General features: G+C 50.7%; 10 protein-coding genes across 10 annotated transcripts; 5 read left to right on the forward strand and 5 right to left on the reverse strand.

Annotated features, from left to right (window-relative positions):
• Positions 1-2,302: 2,302 nt before the first annotated feature.
• P174DRAFT_486467 (uncharacterized protein) lies at positions 2,303-4,865 on the forward strand. The gene has a single exon (XM_024830775.1). It carries the CDS (start codon positions 2,452-2,454, stop codon positions 4,516-4,518), a length of 2,067 nt encoding a protein of 688 aa, XP_024683011.1. The 5' UTR covers positions 2,303-2,451; the 3' UTR covers positions 4,519-4,865.
• A 361-nt stretch (positions 4,866-5,226) lies between these two features.
• On the forward strand, positions 5,227-6,596 carry P174DRAFT_486477 (uncharacterized protein; the record flags this gene model as incomplete). Its single annotated transcript, XM_024830776.1, has 3 exons — positions 5,227-5,699; positions 5,758-5,883; positions 5,938-6,596. 3 exons carry the CDS (start codon positions 5,227-5,229, stop codon positions 6,428-6,430), a joined length of 1,092 nt encoding a protein of 363 aa, XP_024683012.1. The 3' UTR covers positions 6,431-6,596.
• Positions 6,562-7,454, reverse strand: P174DRAFT_182023 (GPI anchored serine-threonine rich protein). The gene is made up of 3 exons (XM_024821258.1): positions 7,186-7,454; positions 7,035-7,133; positions 6,562-6,976 (listed from the first exon to the last, which is right to left on the reverse strand). The coding sequence occupies exons 1-3, from the start codon at positions 7,305-7,307 to the stop codon at positions 6,694-6,696; spliced, it is 504 nt and encodes a 167-aa protein (XP_024683013.1). The 5' UTR covers positions 7,308-7,454; the 3' UTR covers positions 6,562-6,693.
• A 1,353-nt stretch (positions 7,455-8,807) lies between these two features.
• Positions 8,808-11,908, reverse strand: P174DRAFT_460491 (NEDD4 family E3 ubiquitin-protein ligase; the record flags this gene model as incomplete). Its single annotated transcript, XM_024829895.1, has 10 exons — positions 8,808-8,907; positions 8,973-9,368; positions 9,441-9,578; positions 9,632-9,925; positions 9,987-11,187; positions 11,208-11,392; positions 11,451-11,556; positions 11,628-11,666; positions 11,764-11,786; positions 11,889-11,908. 10 exons carry the CDS (start codon positions 11,906-11,908, stop codon positions 8,808-8,810), a joined length of 2,502 nt encoding a protein of 833 aa, XP_024683014.1.
• A 1,875-nt stretch (positions 11,909-13,783) lies between these two features.
• On the reverse strand, positions 13,784-14,809 carry P174DRAFT_441711 (polyadenylate-binding protein). Its single transcript, XM_024827385.1, has 4 exons — positions 14,680-14,809; positions 14,226-14,482; positions 14,019-14,106; positions 13,784-13,949 (listed from the first exon to the last, which is right to left on the reverse strand). Exons 1-4 carry the CDS (start codon positions 14,746-14,748, stop codon positions 13,791-13,793), a joined length of 573 nt encoding a protein of 190 aa, XP_024683015.1. The 5' UTR covers positions 14,749-14,809; the 3' UTR covers positions 13,784-13,790.
• Positions 14,810-15,717: 908 nt separating this feature from the next.
• Positions 15,718-18,922, forward strand: P174DRAFT_512574 (alanine--glyoxylate transaminase; the record flags this gene model as incomplete). Its single annotated transcript, XM_024831891.1, has 4 exons — positions 15,718-16,089; positions 17,480-17,751; positions 17,852-18,558; positions 18,618-18,922. Exons 1-4 carry the CDS (start codon positions 15,820-15,822, stop codon positions 18,920-18,922), a joined length of 1,554 nt encoding a protein of 517 aa, XP_024683016.1. The 5' UTR covers positions 15,718-15,819.
• A 354-nt stretch (positions 18,923-19,276) lies between these two features.
• Positions 19,277-21,435, reverse strand: nemA (Nem1-Spo7 phosphatase catalytic subunit NEM1). Its single transcript, XM_024821260.1, has 3 exons — positions 21,385-21,435; positions 19,843-21,297; positions 19,277-19,773 (listed from the first exon to the last, which is right to left on the reverse strand). Exons 2-3 carry the CDS (start codon positions 21,254-21,256, stop codon positions 19,631-19,633), a joined length of 1,557 nt encoding a protein of 518 aa, XP_024683017.1. The 5' UTR covers positions 21,257-21,297; positions 21,385-21,435; the 3' UTR covers positions 19,277-19,630.
• A 335-nt stretch (positions 21,436-21,770) lies between these two features.
• On the forward strand, positions 21,771-23,818 carry P174DRAFT_406977 (translation initiation factor eIF2B subunit beta). The gene is made up of 5 exons (XM_024824122.1): positions 21,771-21,875; positions 21,993-22,177; positions 22,239-22,534; positions 22,600-23,452; positions 23,517-23,818. Exons 2-5 carry the CDS (start codon positions 22,080-22,082, stop codon positions 23,587-23,589), a joined length of 1,320 nt encoding a protein of 439 aa, XP_024683018.1. The 5' UTR covers positions 21,771-21,875; positions 21,993-22,079; the 3' UTR covers positions 23,590-23,818.
• Positions 23,819-23,925: 107 nt separating this feature from the next.
• On the reverse strand, positions 23,926-25,057 carry rps23 (40S ribosomal protein uS12). The gene is made up of 3 exons (XM_024827386.1): positions 25,012-25,057; positions 24,529-24,817; positions 23,926-24,340 (listed from the first exon to the last, which is right to left on the reverse strand). The coding sequence occupies exons 2-3, from the start codon at positions 24,785-24,787 to the stop codon at positions 24,162-24,164; spliced, it is 438 nt and encodes a 145-aa protein (XP_024683019.1). The 5' UTR covers positions 24,788-24,817; positions 25,012-25,057; the 3' UTR covers positions 23,926-24,161.
• Positions 25,058-25,347: 290 nt separating this feature from the next.
• Positions 25,348-26,106, forward strand: P174DRAFT_389682 (DUF5315 domain-containing protein; the record flags this gene model as incomplete). Its single annotated transcript, XM_024823462.1, has 1 exon — positions 25,348-26,106. One exon carries the CDS (start codon positions 25,348-25,350, stop codon positions 26,104-26,106), a length of 759 nt encoding a protein of 252 aa, XP_024683020.1.
• Positions 26,107-26,199: the final 93 nt, after the last annotated feature.

Below are 26,199 nucleotides of genomic sequence, written 5' to 3' on the forward strand. Positions count from 1 at the left end.
GATTCTCGAGCACTTGTTTGAGAAGTGTCTGGTTGCCTTTGGGTGTCTTGCTTCGCTTATATGGGCCTGATCTGCAATAGCTGGTGGAAAGACATCATGGTAATGCGGGGGTCGATCTATGCACTATGAGATAATCTTATCACTGAGAAACATTCCAGAGTTCACAGACACGAGCAAGTATCTGCGTCTCTGGAGAGTTTTGAGTCGGTTAATGTTACCTTAGTGTTCATATTCCTCTATCTGGTGATGGACCTCTTAGGGTACTTTAATACAGTAGACAGGTAAATATAGTCCCAAAGCCAAACCAATGAGCCTCTAGCAAATTTATTAGATACATCCATGGCCGTTGTCAGCACATGCATAGATGAAATCAGATCCTAGTAAGGTATTTGTGATAGGTAGTAGACATGGCGGCAATTTGATTCGTTGCGATTGCGGTGGCGATGCATCCCTACGTTATGATTGACCATGCCTGGGTAAGGCTGTAGTGTACCTTAGATAAAGAGGCACCTTAGTAGTGACTACCTAAGCTTTCTACCTCTCTACCTACTAGGTAGATAGCTACATAGTACTCGGATAAGTAAGTATGGAGTAGTCTATCTCATGGTTCCAGTAAAGTAAAGGTACACAAAGGCCGAGTCTTTTGTTCCAGAATGCGACTGCTTGATATCCAGTAAGAGTCGCCCGTCAGCAAACCTGAATCCGTACTTTTAACCCAGTTCATGAGCCGAAGCCAAGCTGGACCGCGCAGCAGCGTCGAATAATATGGGCCAGTCCAGGCCTCGGATCACATCAGAGGATCCACTGGGAATGTATCCTGTTTCCCTAAATCGGACTATAAGTAATCTGATTTGACAGGTCACTATTTCTGACTGCTGTAGCCTGCCCGGGGAACTATGGAACAAGTCAACCGCCTGTTATCTATCTAGGCTGTTAGGCTGTACAATAGATATGTGGCTACCTGTACCTAGGCATCTGGGCATAAGATGCTGTCAGTGAAAGACAAGATGAGACGACTGGGTAGCTGGGTGACAAGTGTGATAATAATAATAATAGTAGTAATAATAATTACGGAGTTTTTCCGTACTTTCTTTGGGTACGTTAGCAATAATAATGTCTCAGGTTGAAGTCTGTCTTCTGAGGTAGGTTTATTTTTATTATTATTGACTGCTAAGAGGACGACTAGATAACTGTAACTGCCTAGTCTAACTGATCACTAAACTCCAGACTCCGCGCTATTACTCCGTACTCTGCTGTGTATTTGTGCTTCCATGTTCCATCTGAATCAATCAATCAATCAATCAATCAATCGGCTAAGCTGATCTCCATTCCCTTTCTCAATTTCCCATTCGCATTCCTGGTCCTCCCCCTCTTCTCCCAAGAGCCCAACAGATCTCTTAGACTACACAGCCATCTCCCTTCCCTTCCGTCACTCTGGAAGCACGATTCCGTCTTCGACTATTACGACTCTATGAAATAGTCTGGGGCTTCCCTCTTGTCTGAAACTCTCTCCTCATCAGTCAGTGGAACTATTCCGTACCTGGACAGCCTATCTATCCATCAACCATCGTAACTCTCGTCACTCTTATCACACTGCAACCTAAGTCACCCAACCGACCGTTGCTCGAGTCTGTTCCTGGTCCCTGTCCTAATTGCAATACTGCAGCTAGTACTCCTGAATTTCTGAGTTATTTGTTGCTGTTTGTTTCTACTCTTCTTATTATTGCTCTTGATGTTATATCATTGTTGTTGTTATTATTAATCATAGATTACGCCACCCTCAACCCACTCCATCCATCCACCCATCGTCCATCCTTCAGCGTCATCATTCCCCGTATTCCCTCATCTCAAGCCGTGGTTGAGTTCAGCTTACCCCTTCTGCCTGTTTTCTCGCCTTTCTCGTCCTGCATGTGAGTCGCTGAGAACCTGACAGGTCCTTTGATTGACACTTGATTCTTATCTCTGGTAATTTACCTAAATTATTATCCTTCTTTGTCCCTATTCCCCGGGGCTCTCCTCTGGTTTCCCGTCTCACTTTCCGATTTCCCCCCTTGCTTGTCTGCTCTGCTCCTCTCTAAGCTCTGACGGTCGCAAACGCCAATCGACGTCCTAAAATCAAGAACCATTCCTCTTATCCCTTTGATCCGCAACATCCGTCCACCCCATCTCCATTCACTTTTACCTTGTTCCCTCTTATCTATCTAGATTGCGTTCGCCTGCACCGGTGCATGGCCTCAACGCGCAGCAGACTACTAAATTTACACCTATTTTCCTCTTCTTCTATTCTGTCTATTCTTGTTTAGTCTAATATTATTCTTGCGGTTCCTCCCCTTTCTTCTTTCCTTTTCCCCTCCTATCACTACCGTGGCTTCTACTTTGGACGTGTCGCAAAGTTTCCGCCACTCAACCTGACATATCAATACCCTGGCATCCGACCATATTTCGCATGGCATGTTTCGGCTGCTTCCTTGGTCCTCTGCTCTCGGAGGAAATAAGGTGATGGCGGAGGAGCTCAAGATGCTTGCGATTTCGCCACACTGCGCTTCCCCGGGCCTCAACAGTATCGGACTGCCCCAACTGAAGCGCAAACGGTCCGATTCCAGTGATGCGGCCGCTGTCGAAGATGCTCCTGTCGCGACAAAGTTACGATCCGATGACGCGTCGAGTAATTCGCTTTCCGGCAAGAAGACCCTTTCTTCGACGGTAAACGGCGAACCTGCGGTGTCGCGAAATTCGGCATCCCTCGGAGATGGTACTTCCAACAGTTCCATATCAAAGTCATCCAAGTCGCCCCATCGTCGCCAGAGTTCGACATCGTCCAGTTCCATCACTGCCGATAAAACGGCCGCTCCGCGCAAGATTGACGTGGACACGCTACGAGAGACATTAGAGGCGCAGCTGAGCTTGGAGGTGCTGTTAAAACACAATGAACTGCGCTTGATCGACCAGGAGATCGCAAAATGCCAGATTGCGCTGGAACAACTGCGCCGGTGCGCCGAGATACCATATCCCGGATCTCACGTCGCTGGCGTGTCGCAGTCTGTGAGTAACGGCACAGGTATGGCAGTACGTGCTCCTGGAAATGGTGTGGCGCCGATATCCCCGGCTCCATGGGGTGTCACAGACGGTCCTTATACACGACATTATGCGCGATGGCTCATTCCCGATCCGCGCTTTGACGGAGGCGAACTCGAGTCAGGGACTCCCCTGACTCCGGGCGCTCTCGGCACTCCGCTGGCTGAGGGTCGTTCGACTCGTGGCAATCCTGTCGATGGAGGCTATCTCTCCAGCAAATCTCGTCCCCAAAGAGGCTCAGCCGGAGCCAGATTGCAATCCCTCCCCAGTGGATATCCCACACCCAAAGAAAAGGCTGGTCCTATGATTATCCGGCGAAAGTCGGACGGTGTGCTTGTCAAGCTTATCTGCTTGGATTGTCGGAGGGACAATTTCTCGAGCACTCAGGGCTTCATCAACCACTGTCGCATCGCTCATAACCGGAATTTTGCCAGTCACGACGCCGCCGCGATGGCCTCAGGCGAGCCGGTCGAGGTAGATGAGGCAGGTGCCGTTGTCCCTGGAAAGAACGAAACTCCCAGCGCAACTGCGGCTGGCTTCGTCCACCCGCTTATTCGATCCGCGCATGTAATCGAGCCATCAACCAAGACGCCCTCATCGGTTCCGGAAGGTTCCGGTGACACTACGAACCCGCGAAGACACTCTGTCGCCAGCCGACGGGCATCGTCTGCGGTAGAGACACCGACTATGCATTCCCAAGCAGGCAAGCGAACTACGTCCGCAGGGGGGATAGCCTCCCATCGCAACTCGTTCACCGGGTCACCTGATACCCCACATCTTTCCTCTCTTATGCAACGCAGGGGTGTAGGGGTAGACCTGGATAAATTAGTGGGCGAAGCGAAGACGACGATGGATCTCGAAGCTTATTCTTCGGAGGCCGAGTCAGAAGATGACCCAGCGGAGACATCTGTAGACGCTGCGACACAAGCTCAGAAACCCCTTGGGAATCGCGCAGTTAGGCAGTCGATGCGAACGACGGGATCTAAAACCGCATCCCAGCGGCCCGGAAGCCGCAAGGGATTTGATAATACAAATCACCACTCTCCATCTCTGCATGGATACTTTCAGTCTTCCTATGGACCGGCGTCTTCCGTGTCTAGGTCAACTGCCATGGAGGACTTGCGGGAAGAATTGAGTCCAACCACTTTGGAGTCAAATCAAGCCCCAAGTCTGGTGAGCGACGATGATGACTACGGAGCAGCCTCAGAATCTGACAGCCCGGAGCCGAGCTCATCCGAGGCCGGTGACCAAGATGAAGAGTTTAGCCACATCGATGTAGAAGACGACGAAGATGCTGCGGCCTCGCCGGCAACCACGGGGCCCAAGTCAGATCCCGACATGGGCAGCGGTGCGGCCCATCCTTCGAAATCCTTGTCGAGGTCTCTCCGACGAAGTAGCACGAAGAAGAAGGACCGAGTCATGTCCGCTTCGATTGCCCCGTGAAACGGAGCAAAGATGAGAAGCGGGTGAGCTTCGTCAGTCCGAACAGCAGATCCGCTAAAGGCAAAAGAAATGCCTCGAAGAAATCCAGTGGACGCAAGCATTAGACATGTGCGGGTCTCTTTTTCCTCTCTCCTCTTCTTTTGCTTTTCCCCGTTCTAGAAATGAGAAGGAGCGGATACCCTCGCGTGTTTGTAATCGTGTAACTCTCTCCTCTTTCTTTTTCTCTGCCATGGCGTGTTCTCCTTCTCTGTGATGAGTGCGGGCGTATGTGTCAGTTCAAGTGGTACGGGATCGCCTTGCGATCTCTTCGTTGAAGTTGATCTTCTCTAAGAGCACTACTACGGTCCTGGTGATGCCTGATGCCGGATGGTTTCAACAATCATGTCTTTAGCAACATGTGCCTGTGTTTTAATGTCTCTCAGCCTTTCTGGTGTGGTGATACGATTATAGTATGCTTTAGCAGATGGATCTTGAATCAATAGAGGAAGACAGTTTGCTCTGGTCACCACTGCGTAGGTTAGTTAGTCCAGCCATTGCGAAGTTAGGAAATCAATCTGGTAAACCAATATTCTGGGATCAATACAGCAGTAGAGTCGCACTTGAGGAAAAGAATTGGATTGAAATCGCGTTGTGATGTTGGGAGATTGTGCGGTTGAAACATATTTTTGTAAACCCCACACTTTGTTACCTGACGACAACAACAGCAACATGGCGCTCTCAGAACGTGAAAACTCACCAAGTGACGCAGAAACAGAGCCCCAAGGCCAAACAGAGGAACTTGCCGAGTTCTCTCCTTCACTCATCACCATTGACACGTTCAGTGATCTCCTTGCACGCTACCCTACCACCGTAGAAACGGTGATAAGACGCAAGGAGACGGCAAGGGCCATCAAAGCAGCCACAGCCCGAGAGAAGAAGACGAGAAGAAAGGAAAAGAAACACGCAGCAGATTCTGCTGCCTCGCAGCCTACTCTGACACCCGATGAGGAAAAGTATATAGACAACCAAGTCCGGGCGTACCTGGCTCTGGACGAGTTGCGGTACAAGACACTACCAGCGCGGGTGCGGGAGAGAGCCACCGCTGCCGCTGAGGCTACAGCTACAGAAGGGAAAGAATCCAAGACAAATGTCTCCGGATACCTAGAGAAAGATGAGTTGGTGCAGTTGATGGAGTGGAAGCTGTATGTGCATCAGTTCAGCTTTTTGACGTATGTTGTCATGCGATATTGACAGTGATAGAAAACACGGTGTCTACCGTCCCACGCTCCTCGGCCTGGTCTGCTCGAACCAGGCTGCTCTCGTCCGCCGGACGACGGCCTCTGCGTTCGCTACTGTCCCGGCATCAGATCCAATGGCCGATCTGGTGTCTGCGGACGTCACAGAGGCAGAGGAAGAGGCGGAGGAGTCGGAGTCGGACAGCGCATTCCCCAAACAAAGCCTAGAGACATTGACCGCTCCGCTGCGCGGCGTGGGTCCCGCAACGGCTTCGCTGATCCTGTCTGTCGCGACGGCGGTGGCGCCGTTCTACAGCGATGATGTCTTTCTTTGGCTTTGCTGTGGTGTGTTTCCCTCTTCTGCTGACGCCGCCGCCGAGGATGATGGGCCAAAGAAGGGCGGAGTATCCAGGCGGATACGTCCGAACGGCGAACTCAACGTCAAGTATAACATGCAGGAGTACCGGCAGCTCTGGGAGGCTGTGCGGCGGCTGCGGGCTAGACTGGCTGCGCAGTCTTCAGAGGGGGTTTCCTGTGCGGATGTTGAGAAAGTGGCGTTTGTGCTGAGGCATTATGATGTCTCTGGTTATTCCGTTGAGGATGGCCCTGCTTCTGCTCAGGGAGTTGAGGAGACGAAACGGAAGTCTGACCAGGATGTTCAAGCGGGGGAGGAAAGAAGCTCGAAAAGAAGACGATGAGCTTTTATTTCGCTTTTTGAGGATGATAATGCCGGGATATGGAAATTCATGTACTTGTAAGTCTGATTAATGCAGAGTGAATTGCGTATGTTCTCTCTCTGAAAGAAATGGCATATTACAGATTACTTCAATGAGATCAAATATAGTACATGCTCCTCAGCATCGCTCCCTATCAATGACCCATTAAATTCCACTTTCTGCCAGTCCCTCCACCCCCTAGTTGCGCTTCCCATCTCTCAATCCCCAGCTAGCGATGTACCAGCTTACAAGGCAATAAACCCAGCCAAGACAGCAGCCAACAAACCTCCACCCTCAACAGCCAACCCCGCCGCAGCACCCGTGGACGGGGTAGGCGAGAATCCAGACGGAGTGGTAGTCGTGGTAGCCGCCGTCTCCGCCGTCTGGGTCGCAGACGACGTCTTGGTAGCCGTACCGGTGGCCGTCGAAGAGCTCGAAGTGGAGTAAGCCTGGGCCGCATTGCAGTAGGACGTTTTGGTCTGTTCGGCGCCGAAGCTGTCGGGGTGGCCGGGGCAGTTGTTGTAGCATCTTTTGCATTATAATTGCGTTAGTCGTGTAGACCCCTGAAAATAAAGAATATACTCACGTCAGGACATTGATGCTCTGGTCACAGAGGCATTGCCAATCGTTGGGGCCGCAGGCGTCGAGCTGGGGCTTCATGGACTCAAGACAGGCGTCGACGATGCTGTAGTTTTCTTAGTATGTTTTGGAATTGGCCTAGGATTGATGGAACGTACTTTTGGGCTGCGCATTGCTTCGTGGAGGAAGAGCCAGTGCCTGCTGCTGCAGTCGTCTGCTGCGCTAGAGTGGAGCCGGTGAAGGCGATGAGGAGAGTGATTGCGGAGGTGGAGTAACGCATCTTGAGCAGTGCAAGTATCCTGGATTAGGGGGAAGGTGAGGCAGACACTTGTGAAGTGTGAGTGGTAGCGTAAGGAGGATGAAGAGAGCGGACAGAGGAACAACAGACAGAGAGAAGGGAGTAGTGAGAAGTTCTAGGTAAGGAACTTAATAGAAGACATGGTCAGGTCACACGGCTTGTGCAGAACGACTAAATTGGGCAACAGACCCTGCAAGGGTGAAACTGTACATGGAGTAGTCTAAGTATCCAACATACTAGCTAGCACCTGCCAGAACTCTCGGCAGGAAGAGATCCCTAAGACATGCAGCGTGCGCTCATCCTGTGATACGTCGGCCCAATTCCCCAATCTACCGATCAAATATAGTATCATTCGAGGTTGAACAGAGAAATAAGCACAGTACAACAAGAAGCAGATTCAGGGTCCTCACCAGCAAGTTTCAATATCCGCCTACACACCCTAATCAGGAGAATACCAGTGCATCAGGACAAGAGATCAACCAATGACAGCCGCGAAGCAGAGACACTATTGACAGACTAGTCTATGAGCCGGAGATATCAAAGCGTCACATTGTGATGGATTGGGGTTGCGCTTCATAGGTCTCAGAATGCCACAGTAAGCATTACCAGCTTTTGAAGGGTGTGGCTGGCCTAGGGCCATCGATACGATGCTAAGCGGAATCACTAGAGTCCTTGGCAAAGGAGCTGATAGGCCTGCTTGACTCGGACAGAGAATGGTGTCTGCTTGTAGTTGTGTTGTGTCGTTTCAGGGGCGACTAGTCTATCGTTGCGTGAAAAATCTAGGTTGCAAGCCTCATAGATCAAAGAGGACTATTCTTGAACGTCCCCTTGTCTGTGATCTGCTGTGGAAGCTTCAATGGTCTCATTTCCAGGCGTGCCAATCGGGCAGATTAACCATGACCGGTCACATCGACCGGTTCCACGGATCCCGATGCAAAGCTGTTGCTACGCATTTGAGCATTCTGCTTTAATCTACTACACTGTCGGACAAATGCACCATGTTCCTTTTAATGACGAGGGATGGTCTCTGGCTTCACGGTATCCATAAGTCAAAATAATACACAAGTATATACACGGTGCGCCGGCAAAAGAAAAAAAAACATGTTTCGTATGGGGGAAAAAAATCCGAAGCCGCGTGCAAATCCACGGTATAACGTTCTTCTCCAAGCAAGCACATTGTATGAGACAAAAACCTTCGTCAGGCGGAGATGGGGAATATGAAGACGAAACGAGCGAGAGAATAGCGATTGGAGGGAATCGAGATAGCACCGATGGCTTGACAAAGAGCGATAGGAATAGTAGTGAAGGAAACACCCTGCAGCATCTGCATATGCAAAGAATGGGAAACTTCCCGCCCAATTTTTGGCCTCGCTTGGAATCACGCCGCATACCCCAAGGCGAGCGACACAATGCTAAAACAAGGGATGCATGGATAATCCTGTTTCTTGATGAAATGCTTGTCTTGTTCGAAATCGAAAGCGACTACTCCTGTCCAAAACCCAATGTTTCCTCTACGGCAATGGACATCTTGTGTTCGAGTGTTTCGTACGATTTGTACGGAGGAAGGTCAAGACGATTGAAGCTAGTGCCGTCAGCTCGCGAACACAGAAAAATCACAAGAGGGTTGATAGCGGGTATTTCACATACCATGTGTGGGACTTGGGTAATGCTGCCGGATCACCAGACTTTTCAATGGTGAACCGTCTCGGCCCGTCAGAGCCTTGGAGGTCCTTGAACCCGTTGACCGGAATACGAGATGTACCAGTGGTGAATTGGAGAAGACGCGACTTCTGCTCAGCATCCCAGCTTCGGACAACCTTCCAGAAGTTCTGGATGACTTCGTCTGACTCCTGGTAGCCACGGTAGTCTGTGTGCTTCTTCCAGTCATCGACGTCGATATCGGCAATACCTCCGATCAACAGCTCCAATTCACGTTCGTCAAAAACGTTGACCAGATCCGCGGGAATCAGCTCGTTAAAGCCGGACATGAAGGCGTTGAACTGCTCCTCAACGCGCTTGACAATCTTCCACTCAGTGACCAGCCTAAAGACCACGTTAGTGGATTCTATCCTGATGGTCCTCCGCATTCAGAGGCAATGGAAGATAGCAACTTACTCGACATATTCTGCCTTGTTCTCGTTTGTGACAGGAATATCTCGGCCACCGGGCTTGAGATCGATCGTGCGACGCTCACCAAACTTTTCGTCATCAACGGAGAAGGTGAGCTCCAGAACACCTTCAATATCATTATCCCTGTAGATTGTTAGAAACCCTGAACCACCCCGAATACCGGCGGAATAACTTACAAAGTCCATGTGAGATTACGGTGGAGATCTTCGTCAACACCCTCCATGTCTTGGAGAGAAACCTTCTTCCGAAGCATCATCTTGTAGAACGCACCAATGAAGAAGGAATCGAGGAAACGGCGGTGGAAGATAGCAAGTCCGACGACTCGTCCAATGAACTTGAAATAGTTGAGATGCTCGGGGTTCACACCCGAATGGGGATTAATCTGTAGGGTGTAATTATCGTGTGCGGAGTATTCGAAAAGGCAATAAAACGGATTAAACATTTCGTGGGAGAGAAGGAAGAAGAATTCACTAGGTTAATCGTCAGCAAATGCAGGTCATATCAGTCACGAGCACGAGACAATGTGCATACCGAGAAAGACCACCGTAGTCGAGACCGTCTTCACCATCAAACTTGATCATCAAGCGCTTCTTCAAGTCTGATGCACTCTGCCGCATGATTTCGGCGTACGAGTCCTCGAAGATATTGTTCCGGCGCACCTTGACGTGGCACTGTCCGGACATGATCCGCAAAGCGGGCTGAGAACGGAAGTAAATCAGCTTGCGCCGGAAGTCACGCTTATACTGTGGTACACCCTGGTCCAGAGACGATGGCAGGCGGGGGTCGTCCCACGTCGTCGTCTTGGTGTTGTGGTCGACAAAGTACACTCGCGCTGTGTTGGTCAACCGCATCTCCCAACCACTGGGCAGGGGTCCCAGCTGTGATACCGGCTGCTGTTGGATCGTAGTATTCGTGCCATTGGCATTCTGTCCATACATCCGGATGTACTGCTGCCGTCGCGGATCCACCCATGTCGTGGTACGGGTGTTGTGATCCACAAAGTATGGTCGCCCCTCGGGGGTCGTCCGCTGCTCCCATCCGGGAGGAAGCTCGCCAGTGCCTGCAGTGGTGGCTCCTGTTGCCATCATAGAAACAGCATTGGCGCTGCCCCCGGCCGGCGGGGTGTGGGCCTGCTGCGAGCTCTCCGGCAGATTAGGTGAGTTGGCGCCAGTACGATCCTCCGGTAGCATTCGACTTTGGTGGGCTCTCCGTTCAAGTTGCATATTAGCTTCGCGCTGGGACCGTTGCGCATGCTCATTGTAATTCGATGACGGCCTCGTCCAAGTGGTGGTTCTTGTGTTGTGGTCCACATAATAGGTTCGTCCCAAGTTGTCTTCTCGCCTCTCCCAGCCGGCTGGCAGTCGACCTTGACTATCTTCGAACGAGCTGAGATTGGTGCGAGATCCATGGCTATTGTTGGCGGCTGCCCCAGCTGCGGTGGCGGGAGCGGCGGTGCTTGATGGCCGGGTAGTGGAAGGAACACGCTGGGGATTAAGAGATGGATTCGACGCGGACGGATCGACTGGAGCTGTACCACTGGCGGCGGGATGCGAAGACGACAGGGCCACTTGCGGGACGAGGCCGCTGGATGTTGATGACTGAACATGTGACCGATGCAGGCCATTAGCTTGATTGGTATTCGGCGAGCTTAAGTTCGTAGATAGGTTGATGATCAATTTGCCGTGTACGACCAGATTGTCATTGGATTTCTTGAGATCCCGAGTGAGCATTTCTGTTTCGAGGAGTAGAGACGAAAGGTTAGCCGATTGATGTCGCAGGTGTGCCGAATTGGAAGTGACTCACCATCACCACCCATCTGTAAATCGATCACATCTCCAATTCGCACATTGATCACACCGAGGAACCCCTGATCCTTCTTCTTGAATTTTTTCTGGTCGAAAATCTGGATTGCGAGTATACTGTCTTCGTTGACCCGTCTGGATAAAGATAATCAGCACCGGCTACAATCTGAACAGCAGATGCAAGGCGACGTACAGATCAAACATCTCATTCCAATAGGGGTTCAGTGTCTTCTTGATCACCGATGTCGTATGGGTTTGCTCACCACCGACTGTGGCTACAGCGAACGGATCAGGGAATCCTGCGAAAGCACCACGAGTTAATATTCGGACCACAAGCAATATTGCAAGAATGCAAGAATGCAAGACATACGGAACACATCGCGCTTGTATAACCCATCCGCCGCGATAACTGTCGAGAGTCAAGGTCAGTTTCCATCGCAAAACACCTTGGATGCAACTCCGACAGAGTCGGGATGATGCAGGGCAAGAACTGTGTTGCAGCTTACTTGTGAGCCGAAGGTTTGGCTGGCTATAAATGCATCTACTCGTTAGTATCTCGTCCTCGCGAACAATCAACGCAGGCCGATCCGCTTCTCGGATGCCAGTCGAAGCAGGGAGGGGCGAAACTTACGCAGGCAGGTTGGAACCCATGCTGTGCTGGTAGTTCAACGCCTCTGGGAAGCAAAAGGCCGATCAGGGCGAGCCGAAAGAGAGATCCGCGGCGAGCATCCACCGCTTGGCACACACAGGACGACCTTATGACTAGCACTTGATTCTTCCGGACCGAGCTCAGACGTCGATGGATGCGGGATTGGCGGTCGCGTGTGGTGGAAAAGTGGGCGGAGGTTCGTGGGACGGAGGAGGGAGGGGGAGGACGACGAGTGGGATGGGAGTGGGAAGGGAGAAGGGGGAAACGAGAGTCGCAACGTTCCTCTTCTTTAGAGGCTCTATTGAAGCGATGACAGAGGAGAGGAGGTCGAAAGTTCGATGATAGCGAGAGTAAGAAGAGACTAAGGCTGGAATGGAGGCGCGGGCAAGTTCTCTGGGTCCCGCAGCGATGGACTTTCCACTCTTCCTTAGGTGTACCTGTCTCGTCGTGTATTAAGTAATTTGGGGCTGAGCAAGCACTAAACGGTCCTGACGTTGGCGTCTGGGAACCAATAATAAACGTAGCGAGGGGTCGGCGGGAGGTGCAACTTTCAACTTTCAAGGGAACATGGAATCAATATTGAAAGTGATGGAACTGAGCCAGTGGTTTTGGGCGGGTGTGAGCGGAGCTGGCTTGGTCGGCTGTCTTGGTCGATATTCGATTCCGATATTTGATGCTTCGTGAACTAGTCTAGATACTTGATACCCATCTAGTCTTGGTCTCTAGGTAGCACCATTATCATTACATAGGTTTGATCGGTTGACAACGCTGTACTCTTGGACATACTGTGGCAAAGAAAGAGGAGCGCCCGAGAGCACTAGTCTGGAAAATTCTTCCTGTCATGACTCGATTCTATTTCACTTGTCTAGATATGGGATCATTGCTTCATCCTCAAGCAAGCTGATTCTATTTAAAGTCATTCGAGACTTCCAAGATCGGCTCCCCGAATGACCAGGGGAGATCGCTTGGGCGGCTATCTACTTACTCAGGTCGAATCTCAAATGTCAGTACTTAGGTATATGAGTACATCTCCTCTGGCCACTGACAGCAATAATAATACCTTAATGGTAATTATCTGGTCCAATCTCCTGTGTTTTTCCAGAAGAAAGTCGGAAACAGTGAAGAATTCACCACACTTCGATCCCATTCACGGCTTATTTATGTAGGTAGATGTGGTCCAAACTCTGCCATGAGATTTCCCAGTTATGCCATGCATCTTGACTTGATATGGACTTCCTTACGTATGACATGACACCGATCGTTCTTAACAGCGGGGCAGTCCACCGACTCTATTATGATCCCTATCTAGACTACTCATCCGGTTTGCCCCATCGTTCCGACAGATAGCGCCATCTGACAAGTGACAGCAGTCACTGTCTATGTGCTGCGTCCAACGCAAATCTAGACACCTGCCAACAATGGCTGTACCCCTAGCACATATTCGCATAGATAATTGTTCAACCAGAATCAGAGCAATCTCGGTGACAGAGCCAACGACCCAGAAATGGAAATATGCTGGTTGACTCCAAACTTTGAAATAGACCCGAATGGCTGATCATGACAATAATCCGATATAATGATATCACAGAAAATAACGAGAAAGAAATTGAAGCCATCTTGGTGATCCACCCATCAGATCCCTCCATCGATGGTGGTATGTTGATGGTTATCGTACAGTGCATCCCAATCCCTAACTCCAAGAGATCCCTACCCTGAAACCAGAGAGCGAGTTCCATCCCCACGTAAAATCCAGTGTACCACAGCGGCCTCCTCTGATGCATTCATTCCCCATTCCGCAGTTCAGTAGTCTTGCACACTGGGGAGCTCGTCCCAACAACAAATGTCGTTTTGACATTATACGGTAATGGAGCAGTCTGCTCGCATCTAGTATGGCGCATAGCCTCGACCGCGACCGCGACCGCCGCCGCGATAGCCTCCGCGAGGAGGGAACCCGCCGCGGTAGAAGCCACGGCCGCCACGGAAGCCACCGCGTCCCCGGCCTCGGCTGCTCATACCAGGCAGATTGGTCCGTTTGGGAACAACCTAATCATGATTGTTAGCTAACGTGCAAAGAACGTACAAAAGATGGTATGTACGGAGGTAGACACTGACCTTCAAGTTGCGGCCACGGAACACACTCTCGTTCAGAACAAGGGCCTGGGCGACCAGACTAGGCTCCGCGAATTCTACGTAGGCGTATCTGTAGGAAGGGACCAGCAGTCAGCAGCCATGTTACATATTTTAGGAGTCGGTATCCAAGAGAGAAGACAGCGACGCAGGCAGCTGCCATCTTTCCCCGGAGAGATAGGCATAACGCACCCCTTGGGTTGGCCTGTGAATTTATCCAGAAGGATGGTAACGCGATTGATGGAGCCGCAGCTCTGGAAATGCGCCTGGATTTCCTCGGGCGAAGCGCCGTAATCCACATTTCCAACAAAAATACTCCGAGCATCGATCTCCTCTTTGTCCTCGCGTAGACTCTCGGACTGTTGATCAAGAGTGGCTTGCATTTCCCGCAACTTTGCTGCTTCGGATTCCATCTCGGCTACCCGTCTCTTCATTGCCGCAATCTCTTCCTACATTTCGGAGCGGCTGAATTAGCTTCTCTGGATGGCTTGAAAGAGACAAGGGACACCACATATGTGCGACGATGCCACGAGAACATGGACCATCAGAGGGGTAGTGTAGAACTGGGATGTCGGTGTCAAGCTCCATCTCCAGCTCCATCTCCAGCTCCATCTCCAGCTCCATCTCCAGCTCCAGCTCGACTTACCTCATCGTCCCCTCCTTCCTCATGAGTTTCCAGACGCTCATCCTTAACCTCCTGCTCTTCCGTAGCCATATTGAGTGGTTTGTCGCGGTAACCGATTTCCTCCGCTTTTGACAACGCAAAAAAGTAAAAGTCGATAGCAATGACGATGTTCCACTTGTCTGGCCTAGTGCCCGCAAGTCGAAATTTGGAAGAACAAAGTACCCGACCAGAAATAGAGAACGAAAGAATTCAGAAGCACAGGAGAGTCCTGGTCCCGTTAAAGAAAGAGCCTTCGCACAACAACAAAACTGTTATAATGGTTGTCACTCAAGCAGAGCAATAGCCAACGAATGTGATGTCTTCGTTGATCGGCACCCGGGTTAATGCGACGCTGCTCTTTCCGGCTTAGCGGCATTTGCCATCTGAGCATCCGTGAACTTCAAGAAGCCAACCTCAATGATAGAAGCTCTGGACATATACTGATATAGTTCGGAGAGGCAGGTTGAAAATGCCTTCAGACCATGGAATATATGCAGCCACGATAATCATTGGCTACTCATCATCTGAGTCACGATCATGGTTATATATTCATTTTGTGTGGTTTTTATCATATATCTTGCATCTTTTGACCTCTGATCAATTCCTAGAGATCTGCGGATCAGAAGAGCACTGTATAGACGTCAGATTTTACAGGGGAATCCATCGCCTATGATGTACCAAGTCGCATCAATCAGCAGTATCACTTGTAGTGAACCAGGATCGCAAGGTTCGACAGCTCTATAGACCGTAATAGTCCACCCTGACAACCCATACTAGCAAATGTAAAAGTCATAAAGAGCATATCTCAGTGATCATTGACTGAGGTATTTTCACGCTAGCTTCAGCATTAGAGAACAGATTATGGAGCGCTAGAGAGCTGACAATGAAGTGGAACAAGGGCGTAGTAATCAGGGATGTCTATGGGATATATACAAGCGCATTAAGAAGTGAAACGTCGACTCATGAGGATGGGATATTGTTCTTGCGGAATGAAACCTTCTCGACCGCAACAGTCTCGACCCCATTCGCATCCGTCTTCAGCTGGTAAACATACAACACCAATACGTCTCCTTGGATCTGCTCCTCATCAGTAATCGTCGGGTAGGGCCATGAGCGGCGCATATGTATACGCAAGGTCGGGATACTCACATCCATCAAACAGAAGCTGGGTACGGGTTCTTCGCCTTCTGGCCAGTAACCCGTGCTCATAGCACCTGTGGCACTTCCAGGATTCACAAAGAACCTGCCTTCCATTTCAAAGGCTTCGAACCGATGTGTGCCTCCCCACAGCAAGATATCTACGTCCATTTGGCGGGCCGCGATCAGGAGGGCATCGGCATCGCCCGGCGGAATGATGGTATGGCCATGAGTAAAGCCAATGCGGAGGCTACCGTGAGTCACCACCTTGGAGAGGGGCAGGTTAGGAGAATCGACATCGAAATCGCCTTTGACCAATTGTAAGTCGGGGGCAACCTGGCGCAGAAACTCAAAGGTTTCCCTATCGGTAAGGTTGCCTAGACATAGGATCTGACCGATCTTCCCCGGTGTTAGAAGCTTCCGGAACTGCAATTGTGTCAACCAAGACAATGATCAAGTAGAGTGAAAGCGACAGTGTGTACCTTGGCTGGGAGATCCTATCCAGCAGCGATTGCAAGTAAGCGCAATGTCTAATTAATCATTGGGGGAGGGATGGAGCCACTTACCGGAGCTCTATCAGGAATAAACAGGTCACCAATGACCAGGACCAGGCGGGATGTCATCCTGTATTGAGGGGATTGCGGGGTTTCGAAGGGTTCAACGGCCCATTCCAAAACAAGAAAGAAATGTTGAGAACCCGCGGTCGAGAAGACGAGAGAGTGGCAGAAGTTGGTTGGCTGTTATCGATGATGGGTTGTGATAATATGGACCCGGAGATCTAGATGGGATGGCAAAGTTAAGGTAAGCCTGTAAGCCTAAGGCAGGTACTTTCGCGGGGAAAGCTTAGATATGCGGCCATGCCTTGACGCCTGGCGCCGATGCCGCGCGTGGTCTCATTCCACTGTGCTTGGGTAATTTTTATACAGAGTAGATACTATTGAACGAGATACATGGGCAATACTCAACCTACGAGTAGTTTTTGCGTTGAAGGTTGAATAGTGACATCCACATAAGTCGTAAAATGCCCAAAATTGAATACAACTACCCTTGATGTACCAATCGAAGCTTACAACCTTAGGCACCTCCTGAACTGGCGAATATCATTGACATTCTATGCCTCAAGTGTCTCAACAGATTTGAACGCTCCAATCATCATGTCGTGACTCCCAGTTTATGAATATAAGTCAAAATAGCTTCATCTAGACTACCTACTTCGTACCAGGACGGGTCACGGAGGTAATCGCAGGACGGAAGGCTCCGCCCGATCGACGAGTCGAAATGCCCTAATAATTTTACGGCCGATACGGAGCAAAGAAGGAGAAAGATTTCTTTGGGACGCTCAATAATACTCAGGGCGAAAAAAGGGCACACAGTCTCTGGATTGGGACCTCATATATCCCTATATAAAACTTGCGATCCAATCCGTTCAATTGTGGTCATATTCTACCACCCGGTATATATATCTACCAGATAATAACAATAATACCTGGCGAGACAATTCTCCAACCCGGTGATCCCCGAACCCAAAAAAGTCCCAACTTCCACGAGCTTGAGCTTGTGAAAGCCCCTCCATAACCGGTATCCTTTACCCCGCGGGCTCTCCCGTCGAGAGCCGAACGACATCGGAACCCTGGCGACCAAGCAGACGACGCAGCGCTTGAGCCTGATCTCCAGACATCTGGATCAGCGTCTCCCGCTGCCTGAGCTTAACACTCCCTTCTCGACCGAGAGACATTCACTCCAACCCGACGATCTCGAATATAAGCCTCTTGATCGCACCTCTCTACCTTCCACGCCTCAGACACAATCCACTTCCTCGGCTGCCAGAATGTCGTCCCAAGCCCCTCACTCCACCCTGTTGATTCCAGGACCCATCGAGTTCGATGATGCTGTCCTTCAGTCTATGTCCCACTATGCGTGAGTTCCCCTCCCTGGAGTCTGCCTCAACCGAAGAGAAACATGATTCCTATCATGGCTGTCAATCCCCCTGCTAAAACTGTCCTCTCGATACTTCTAGTGAAAGCCATGTCAGCCCCGCCTTCGTCAAGGTCTTTGGGGAGACCTTGACCCTGGTTCGGAAACTCTTCCAGTCCACCAACCCCTCTGCACAGCCATTCGTCATTTCCGGCAGTGGCACACTCGGCTGGGATGTTGTGGCTTCGAACTTGATCGAGAAGGGCGAGAATGCGCTCGTCCTGCACACCGGATACTTTGCCGATTCCTTTGCTGCCTGCTTGGAGACATACGGCGCACACGCGACACAGCTCAAGGCACCTATTGGCGACCGTCCGTCCTTTGAGCAGATCGAGCAATCATTGAAGGAAAAGCCCTACAAGATAATCACTATTACCCATGTTGATACCTCGACCGGCGTGCTCAGCGACATCAAGCGCGTCACGGAGATTGTTCGCCGGGTCAGCCCCGACACCCTGGTGGTTGTCGATGGAGTTTGCAGTGTCGGATGCGAGGAGATTGCCTTTGATGATTGGGACCTGGATGTGGTCCTGACTGCCAGTCAGAAGGCGATCGGCTGCCCTCCCGGTCTCAGTATCTTGATGCTCTCCGGCCGGGCCATCGACCGTTTCAAGTCCCGCAAGACCCCTCCCTCATCGTACTTTGCCTCAATCGCCAACTGGATGCCAATCATGCAAAACTACGAGAACAACAAGCCTTCCTACTTCGCCACTCCCCCACTCAGCTTGTTCACGCTTTGCACACTTCTCTGTCTCAGATCACCGCACGCCCCATGGCCGAGCGCTTTGCTATCCACGCCCAGGCTTCAGACCGCGTCAAGGCTGCCATTGCCGAGCTCGGTCTGCGTCAATTGGCCTCCCAGCCGGAGAGCCAGGCTCACGCCATGACGGCCATCTACCTACCCGACGGCCTGACTCCTGCAGACGTGCTTCCCGGTCTGTTGAAGCGTGGTGTCATCTTCGCAGCCGGCCTGCACAAGGAGGTCGCCACCAGGTACATCCGATTCGGACACATGGGTGTGAGTGTGACAGACCCTGCGCGCAACGATATTGACAAGGCTATCGCGGCGCTCAAGGAAGCCCTCACAGAGGCTAAACAGGCTAAGGGCTTGTAAACTATGGAGGAGGATACATCAGGTTCGATGTCACAGTTTCCTTCCTTGTCTCTTGTAGCATGAATAAATGACCATTCAAGATTTGTCTACTCATAGATTACACATCAATACACTAAATCAAATGGAAAGGTTGATAGACACTTTTTGATACATTTAGACCTTGCATTACTAGGGAATGATTGATCCGGACCACGTTATCCAAGGCGAATCCTGAAAATGATCGAGTTTACCAATGCAGTAAATAGTTCCTTTCCTTGTGGTAAAGTACGTACGCGGGCTCCTTAAGTGATCAAGTCCAGTCTTCTTGCGCCGAGACAGCAACTGAGTTCTTCACCGCCTGTACTACATACCGAAAATACCACAGTTGATATTCCTCGTCATCGAGACTTGAATCAGAACGCTGAACGACATGGACCGCAGGAAAGGAAAGGAATCGAACTGCAGACAGGACAAGTATAGAAGGAGAACGCAGGACAAATTAATTATTACGAGGAAGTAACTTAATCATAAGAAAGCACAACACAGGCAGGGGGGTATGAATAATGCTAGGCATTCATCATGGGCATTGATAGAAATCGGCTCGCTTTACAGGAAGAATGAGAATAATGAGTAAGAATGCAGTATATCAGTGCCAGAACTTTAAAATCCTGTATAATTTTCATTTTGCTCCGTTTGTTCCCGCGTCCATTTCCTAATTGCTGTTCCAGCTTATATTTCTCCTTCCCCTCTTCGCAGTGCCAGAAATGCCCGCACATCGGTCACATACTGCAAAGCTTCAAGCATAGGGATGAGATTGAGCAAACCGTTGTCTGTGGGATCATTGATCCAGCCCTCAATTGGTATAGCATTATCTAGACACGGTCAAGTCAGAATATGAATGAACGAAAGACAGGCATTAAATATGGATCCAACCGACGCACCTTCGTGAAAAAGGTAACTCATAGGGCTATTGTCCAGGATCATCACTTTGCTCAGGTCAGGCTCCACAGAACTGAGGTCCTTGATATATGCGCCATTGCGGAACGTGCAATGCTGGCGGTAATATCGTGCGTGGAAGTACTTGCGTTCCTGCTCGAGCCAGTCGATGACAGGGTCCGCATATTCCTGGACGCTGGCGGTGAAAATAACCAGCTTATACCATTTGCATACTTTTCGTAAAAAGTCGTCGCAATTGGGCCGTTTATGAACGTAGTAGAGGATGGGATGTTGCGGCCCTAATGTAGTCGGGGGTCCACCCGGGGTTAGAGCAGTAGTCATGGGAGTAGCAAGCTTGACTTCAACCATGTGGCCGCTGGACATGCGACCGCCTTTGGCTAGGGAGTGAATAAGAGTCTCATCTAGGTCCAGTACCAGGGTCTTTTGAGGGGCGCGTGAGTTTCGGGGAGCGGCAGTGTACGAAGGTAGACGAGCTGGAATCAGCGGCCGAGGAGGCACCGGAGAATGAGGATATTTGGTGACTTTATGAACGGAGGGCGACGTGGGTGATTTGAGAGTGTCTGGACTCACAGCACCTTGTCCTCCGGCCGCACCAGTTTCCGGCGTAGCACCGAGATCTGCGCTTTGCGTCCGGCGCTGCCTCTCTCGCTTCAGCGCACCTTCATTATGTAACTTGATGCGGATAGAGCGGCGAGGGGTACCCTCTTCTTCAGTCGGATCCAGGGCTGTGGTTTTCGACTTCGAGGCTCGAGCCCGAGTACCCGTGAGGCCCTGGGTGCTCCGACGATCTCCTTCCGACTCAGACGTGCTCGATGCGATAGAATCTCGCGATACGTGACTTCTCAGCTTTCTTGTGGATCCACTACGTCGTCTTGTACCGGTTGGTTTGGGTTCCTTCTTCGCCGAGGTTGACCTACGGGAAGCGGAAACGCCGGCCATTGACCGCCGCAGCTTTCGTACCGGGGCCGTTGGCGAGTAATGTCCATCATCGTCTCGAAAGCACTGCGCTATAAACACGCCCGGAGCAGCCAGAGTTGATAAGATAAACTTGATCGTTTCCGCAATGGCGTCAAAGAAACGCTCTGCAATCAGTCCCAGGGTACTCCTCGTAGCAAGCGGTCCATCTCTCTGAATGCTTTGTATCAAAGGTGTCTTCTCAGTCAAGATATGTTCGGAGTAGTCTATGTCCGCTGAAGAAATTCCGGGAGTATTGTTATGGCTTTTCTCCAATACATCAGGCGAATGAAGATTGTCGTGACTATAAGACCGAAGCTTGGATCGATCCTCCGGTGGGACCACGGGGCCGATTTCTCCTTGCGAGCGCGACCTTTGTCGGAGACGACTCGAATTGGATGTCTGGCCAATGACTCGGGAAGATAGGATATTCAACGAGTTCATCTTCCAACACGGCCCACGGGAGTCGGGGCTGGCGCAGTTATCTACAGGATACCGACGGCGAACTCAGCGAACTTTCGATTGCCCTTCACCTCATGGCTTCGCGACATGGCAACAAGAGGATGACATACGACTTGTACTCACCTCAATGCGCCAGGCGACGACCCGTGCTTCGGAACGACTTCCGCTTTTCCAACCTCAACAATGGGGGGTTGGGAATAGTAAGAGGAGAAGCCGGAGCAGTCGATAAAGGGAACTACCTATTGGCGAGCAACTAGCAGAGGATGCGTTCAAGAAACCAGAAATATAGCGGAGAAAGGGTATCAGAAAGAAATAAGGAAGAAATGAAGAGAGGATTAGGATAAGACACGGCGATATAACAGCAGATGGCGACGAGGATGTGGAGTAGGTAGATAGTTGTAGTAGTAGCAAGTAGTACTTTAGCTCGGAGTTCATAGTCGGAAGTGACACTGGTTGGGCCGAGCGGCAGATCTGAGCGGAAAACTCCCTCTCAATAGGTAGATATTACTATCGCATCCCACATTGTTCCCCTCATCGTCATTTTGAGCCAAGTCTCTGTTGAGCTTCTAGCTTTAAGAGCTTATTACAAGGCTTGTCACTGGTAAGCGCCTTTTCCTTTTCTCGTATCACTTCACTCTTTGAGTGCATTCCCTCGATTGCCCGTCTTAGAATATCTGTGTGCGACCCTAGTGACTCAATCCGCTAACTACTGCCCAAGAGACTATCAAGACACTAAGATATTGTCCGATTACCCATGCTCTGAGCAGTCTTGACTGTAACTCAACCGGATCCTTCATACACAACCATGCCATCTACCTCCGCGGCTTTGACGCCTGGTCTGGCGTCTTTTCTCAAGTCTCTCAGGACCACTCCAATCGACACATCCATTGACAACCTGATATCGTGCGTTTCTGGCGTCTCATACCTTTTGCGCAAGGAGCTACCGTTCTAACAGTTATATCAGGCTTCTCAAGCGGAGACAGATCCGTCATTCCAGGTCATGCGCTACCGCGACCGCTTACCTTCTCCTCCGCGTCATCTCAGCTTGCAGGACGACAGATGCAGCTAAGCTGATTGAACGGGTGCAGAGTGTGGGGAGGCGATTGGTGGCTGCTCAACCAAGAGAGATGGTGGTTGGAAACATCGTTCGACGTGTACTTGGTCTCATCCGCGACGAAGCTGAGGACGAGAGAGATGGTGATTTCACTCTCAGTGATGCTGGATCCGAAGGTCAGCCTCAAACGCCTCGTGTTCCAGAAGGTCGGTAAAACGCCGTTCGCCCTATACTAGTAATCATCACTTTCATATCTAACGCTGCTTAATAGACCCATCCGATCCGTTGTCACTCCGCCACGAGGGCTCTGAGCGGTCGTCCTCAAGGCCACCTTTCACTTCACTGGCCACCACCCCAATCTCAATGTTCAATCTGCTCTCACATCCGGAACCTGAAACATCGCTCCCCGGTACTCCCGCATCGGCTTCTCCATCCGGTAGATTGCTGGGACATGCTCCGACCAGGGATATTCGCGCCGAAGTCCTAGACGGAATTGGAGAGATCATCGATGAACTGGGCCAGGTGGACGACCAAATCGCGGCCTATGCTCTCGACCACATCCATTCCAATGAAATAATCCTCACCCATACTTCCTCCACAACCGTTCAGAAGTTCCTTCTCAAGGCCGCCGCAAAGCGCAAGTTCACCGTGATCCATGCGGAATCCTACCCCAACAATCATGAAGCGACGCACACCACCGTTAGCGGTGCCACTTCCACTGATGAAGAAATTCTCAGCACCGATTCATTCCAGAAGCCGCTGATCGCCCTGGGCATTACAGTCATTCTAATCCCGGATTCAGCCGTCTTTGCTCTCATGTCCCGAGTCAACAAGGTTATTCTGGGCACGCACTCTGTCCTTGCCAACGGCGGGCTGGTGGCCGCAGCGGGGACCCGGGTCATTGCTCGTGCTGCCAAGGTGCATCAGACCCCCGTTGTTGTCGTCAGCGGTGTATACAAACTCAGTCCGGTGTATCCATTTGACTTCGAGTCTTTGATCGAATATGGAGATGCCAGCAAGGTCATCCCGTATGAGGACGGGGATTTGATGGACCAAGTCGATGTGCAGAACCCTCTGTACGACTATGTTCCTCCGGAACTGGTTGATCTTTACATTACCAATCTGTAAGTCACTTCCTTGGATTTCCTACAAGAAGCAGCACGCTGACCCTAAGTTTTCCTGCAATAGCGGCGGCCATGCGCCATCTTATCTGTACCGGATCGTGTCAGACCACTACCGCAAGGAAGATATCAACTTCTAGGTCCTCGTGAAGCGTGATAATGGTTCGTTGAGAGAGGAAGAGAGGGGGGGAAATACGAAGCTTATGATTTGTGGGGTCAAAAGAGTAAATCACGCTCAATCATCACATGAAAAGTCCTTGGAAATAAGAGGCGTTGGGAATAGAAACGGTCGATACCCCGGAAAGGAGTCTATAAAGCTTACCTGTAAACCCAGTCTATTAGCGTATCGAGGCCCGTTTCATTGGCCGGAACATAAGTTACAAAGATCCAGGTTGAAGTTCGACCATTAGGTACTGCATTTGTAAAAAACTACGAGCATGAGAGGCGGATCATAATATCGTGGGGAACAGGGGAAAGTAGATATTGTTTGAACATTTGACATTCCGGGCCCTTCCCAAAGAAATAAAAAATCATGGCGCCATGTTTTATGAGTATCTCAATCATAGTGACTGCAATGTATTTGCAGGGTCATCCGTCCCGAACCATAATTTTCCAGACCATAGACCATATGTTCCCAGGCTTCGATGGAATGGGGCCCTTTCCCGGCAACCAATATCCCACGGCATCGTCCATTTCCTTTCGTACATATTGTTTACGAACGGGGCTTCTCCTTCTTCTCCTTCCACAGAGCGAGCAGACCGACACCAGAGACCTTGACGACCTTGAAACGAACACCGGGAATATCACCCTTGGCCTTGCCCTTACGACCGAAACCAGCAAGGAGAACCTCGTCGTTCTCGTCGATGAAGTTCAAGCAACCGTCGTTGGGGACTGTAGAGATCGTCGAGTCAGCATTTGAACATGTACCACGGTAATTTTCTGCTTCTCTTCCACATCTCCCCATCCAAAGCCGATCCTGGACTCCCCCAATCCGTCGTGCCATCCATCACATATTCCATCTCTTTTCCATCCCAAGCAGTTCATCGAATGTGCATAATGAATAGGAAAGGGTTACCCACCGAAAGCGGTGACCTTCTTGCCGTTCTTGATCAGCTGGACCTTGACACACTTCCGAATGGCAGAGTTGGGCTGCTTGGCCTCAACTCCGACCTTTTCGAGGACGATACCCTTGGCGTGGGAGGCACCTCCGAAGGGAGAGGACTTGAAAGCGGTACCGAGAAGGCGCTTCTTGTAGTGCAAGTCGGCCCAGCGCTGCTCACGGCGGTGGTTGGCGAGCTTGCGCGCGGCGTTCAAACCACGGGGCTTTCCCTTACCCATCTTGGCGTATTATGTTCGAAGGACGGTCAACTGTAGAAAATGAGAGATTTTGCGTTAGAAAAAACTTCCTTGTGCGGACGGTTCGTGGGCTTGGTGTTGCGAGGGGGATCGGTATCGGGCTTTTATCAGAAATGGATGTGCGGGTCGAAGAACAATTTTGATCGCAAAACAAGTTTTCCTGCGAAGATCCAGAAGACCAAAAATGGGAGCAAAATTATACATACCGACTGGAAACAAAAGTTATCGCCAAAAGGCCTGATGGGATGGTTGTCGAAAGTCGAAGGTCGAATGTTCCTTCACTGCCGGCGGTCTCCTCGGGGCGAAAATGTTCTCCTGTGCGCCTTCGCCCTAAACGGCCCGCTAAGCGAGGCCCCGGAGCGGAGAAACATCGGCCGTCAGTTATCGATAAGCGATAAGCATCGGGAGTTGCTATCATCGTTACTGACTGATAACAGACTGCAGAGTACTTCTCTACTGAGTACAAGAATACCAATTAACCATTACATTGTTAGTGGAGGAGATGCACGTCTTCGTCCAAGCAATTGCATAACAGCTACATTATGGACGCCGCTCCGAAGTTGGAAAACTTACGGAAGATAAGCTCCCAGCGTCTTCCGCCCCCTGTTCTCTTTCAGGGTCCCCCTTCGCATAATGCATCTAATCTCTCTCTGAACCCGCCCCTGCCAGCTGTATCTTCGCCGGGGGGGAGCCAGACGGTTCCTTTGCAACGCAACCGCCCGTCTCGAGCCCAGGGCTCTTTCGATGCGGCTTCCTTATCGCCATTTGTTTCTCGCGCTCAATCTAAAGGTGAAGTCGATCGATCCGAAGCCATATGGCAGGAGATGCAAAATGCACTATCAGAGGTCGAGCTCAGTGCAGTGACCAGCGAGCACGTATTCGGGGAGAGACACTCAGAGGCACTAGAAGATCTCCGTATGAAGCAACTGAAACTCGCGCAAGCCTGGGCCCGCAGTGAGGCCGACGAAGTAGTCGATGCTGCCAAGGGTTTGGAGTCTAAAGGGATATCTCCTTCGCGGCGAGGGTCCCAAAACGTTAGGCCTACCGGCGAAAGAGTCCCGATGGAAGCTTCCGTTCATAGGAATATGGACGAGGAAACGGAAAGAGACATCCTGTTAGCCCGAGAAAGGCGAGAGGCTAACGATCGGTACTTCGATCGGGTCAACAACGGTGTCTTGGAAGTGGTTGCCAAACTTGAAGAAGTTGCACAGGCTATGCGCGCAGTTGAGAGAGAGAGCAAAGACATCTGGAGCGATAATGAGAGCATTGATACAACACATTCGGCGGCAAACACCAGTTGAAAGACTCGCTCAACGGTGGTGACAGATCTAATTTGAGTCAAAGCAACCCCGTGTATGGTGTTTTCATTGTCTTCAGTGGTTGCTGCCCTACAG

The sequence above is a fragment of the Aspergillus novofumigatus genome (genome assembly GCF_002847465.1).
Source record: "Aspergillus novofumigatus IBT 16806 chromosome Unknown P174scaffold_4, whole genome shotgun sequence".
In the NCBI taxonomy this organism is placed as follows: domain Eukaryota; kingdom Fungi; phylum Ascomycota; class Eurotiomycetes; order Eurotiales; family Aspergillaceae; genus Aspergillus; species Aspergillus novofumigatus.

Excerpts from the sequence above, each read along its gene's own strand:
- P174DRAFT_486467 (XM_024830775.1), top strand. The coding sequence starts at position 2,452 with ATGTTTCGGCTGCTTCCTTGGTCCTCTGCTCTCGGAGGAAATAAGGTG.
- P174DRAFT_182023 (XM_024821258.1), bottom strand. The coding sequence starts at position 7,307 with ATGCGTTACTCCACCTCCGCAATCACTCTCCTCATCGCCTTCACCGGC. Across the intron at positions 7,134-7,185 it reads AAGCAATGCGCAGCCCAAAA|CATCGTCGACGCCTGTCTTG; the intron begins GTACGTTCCATC and ends AGAAAACTACAG. Across the intron at positions 6,977-7,034 it reads CAGAGCATCAATGTCCTGAC|ATGCTACAACAACTGCCCCG; the intron begins GTGAGTATATTC and ends ATAATGCAAAAG.
- P174DRAFT_441711 (XM_024827385.1), bottom strand. The coding sequence starts at position 14,748 with ATGGCTACGGAAGAGCAGGAGGTTAAGGATGAGCGTCTGGAAACTCAT. Across the intron at positions 14,107-14,225 it reads TTCACAGGCCAACCCAAGGG|ATACGCCTACGTAGAATTCG; the intron begins GTGCGTTATGCC and ends CCCTTCCTACAG. Across the intron at positions 13,950-14,018 it reads TCCGTGGCCGCAACTTGAAG|GTTGTTCCCAAACGGACCAA; the intron begins GTCAGTGTCTAC and ends AATCATGATTAG.
- nemA (XM_024821260.1), bottom strand. The coding sequence starts at position 21,256 with ATGAACTCGTTGAATATCCTATCTTCCCGAGTCATTGGCCAGACATCC. Across the intron at positions 19,774-19,842 it reads GAGTTACCTTTTTCACGAAG|ATAATGCTATACCAATTGAG; the intron begins GTGCGTCGGTTG and ends GACCGTGTCTAG.
- P174DRAFT_406977 (XM_024824122.1), top strand. The coding sequence starts at position 22,080 with ATGCCATCTACCTCCGCGGCTTTGACGCCTGGTCTGGCGTCTTTTCTC. Across the intron at positions 22,535-22,599 it reads AACGCCTCGTGTTCCAGAAG|ACCCATCCGATCCGTTGTCA; the intron begins GTCGGTAAAACG and ends GCTGCTTAATAG. Across the intron at positions 23,453-23,516 it reads GATCTTTACATTACCAATCT|CGGCGGCCATGCGCCATCTT; the intron begins GTAAGTCACTTC and ends TTCCTGCAATAG.
- rps23 (XM_024827386.1), bottom strand. The coding sequence starts at position 24,787 with ATGGGTAAGGGAAAGCCCCGTGGTTTGAACGCCGCGCGCAAGCTCGCC. Across the intron at positions 24,341-24,528 it reads CAAGAAGGTCACCGCTTTCG|TCCCCAACGACGGTTGCTTG; the intron begins GTGGGTAACCCT and ends CGATCTCTACAG.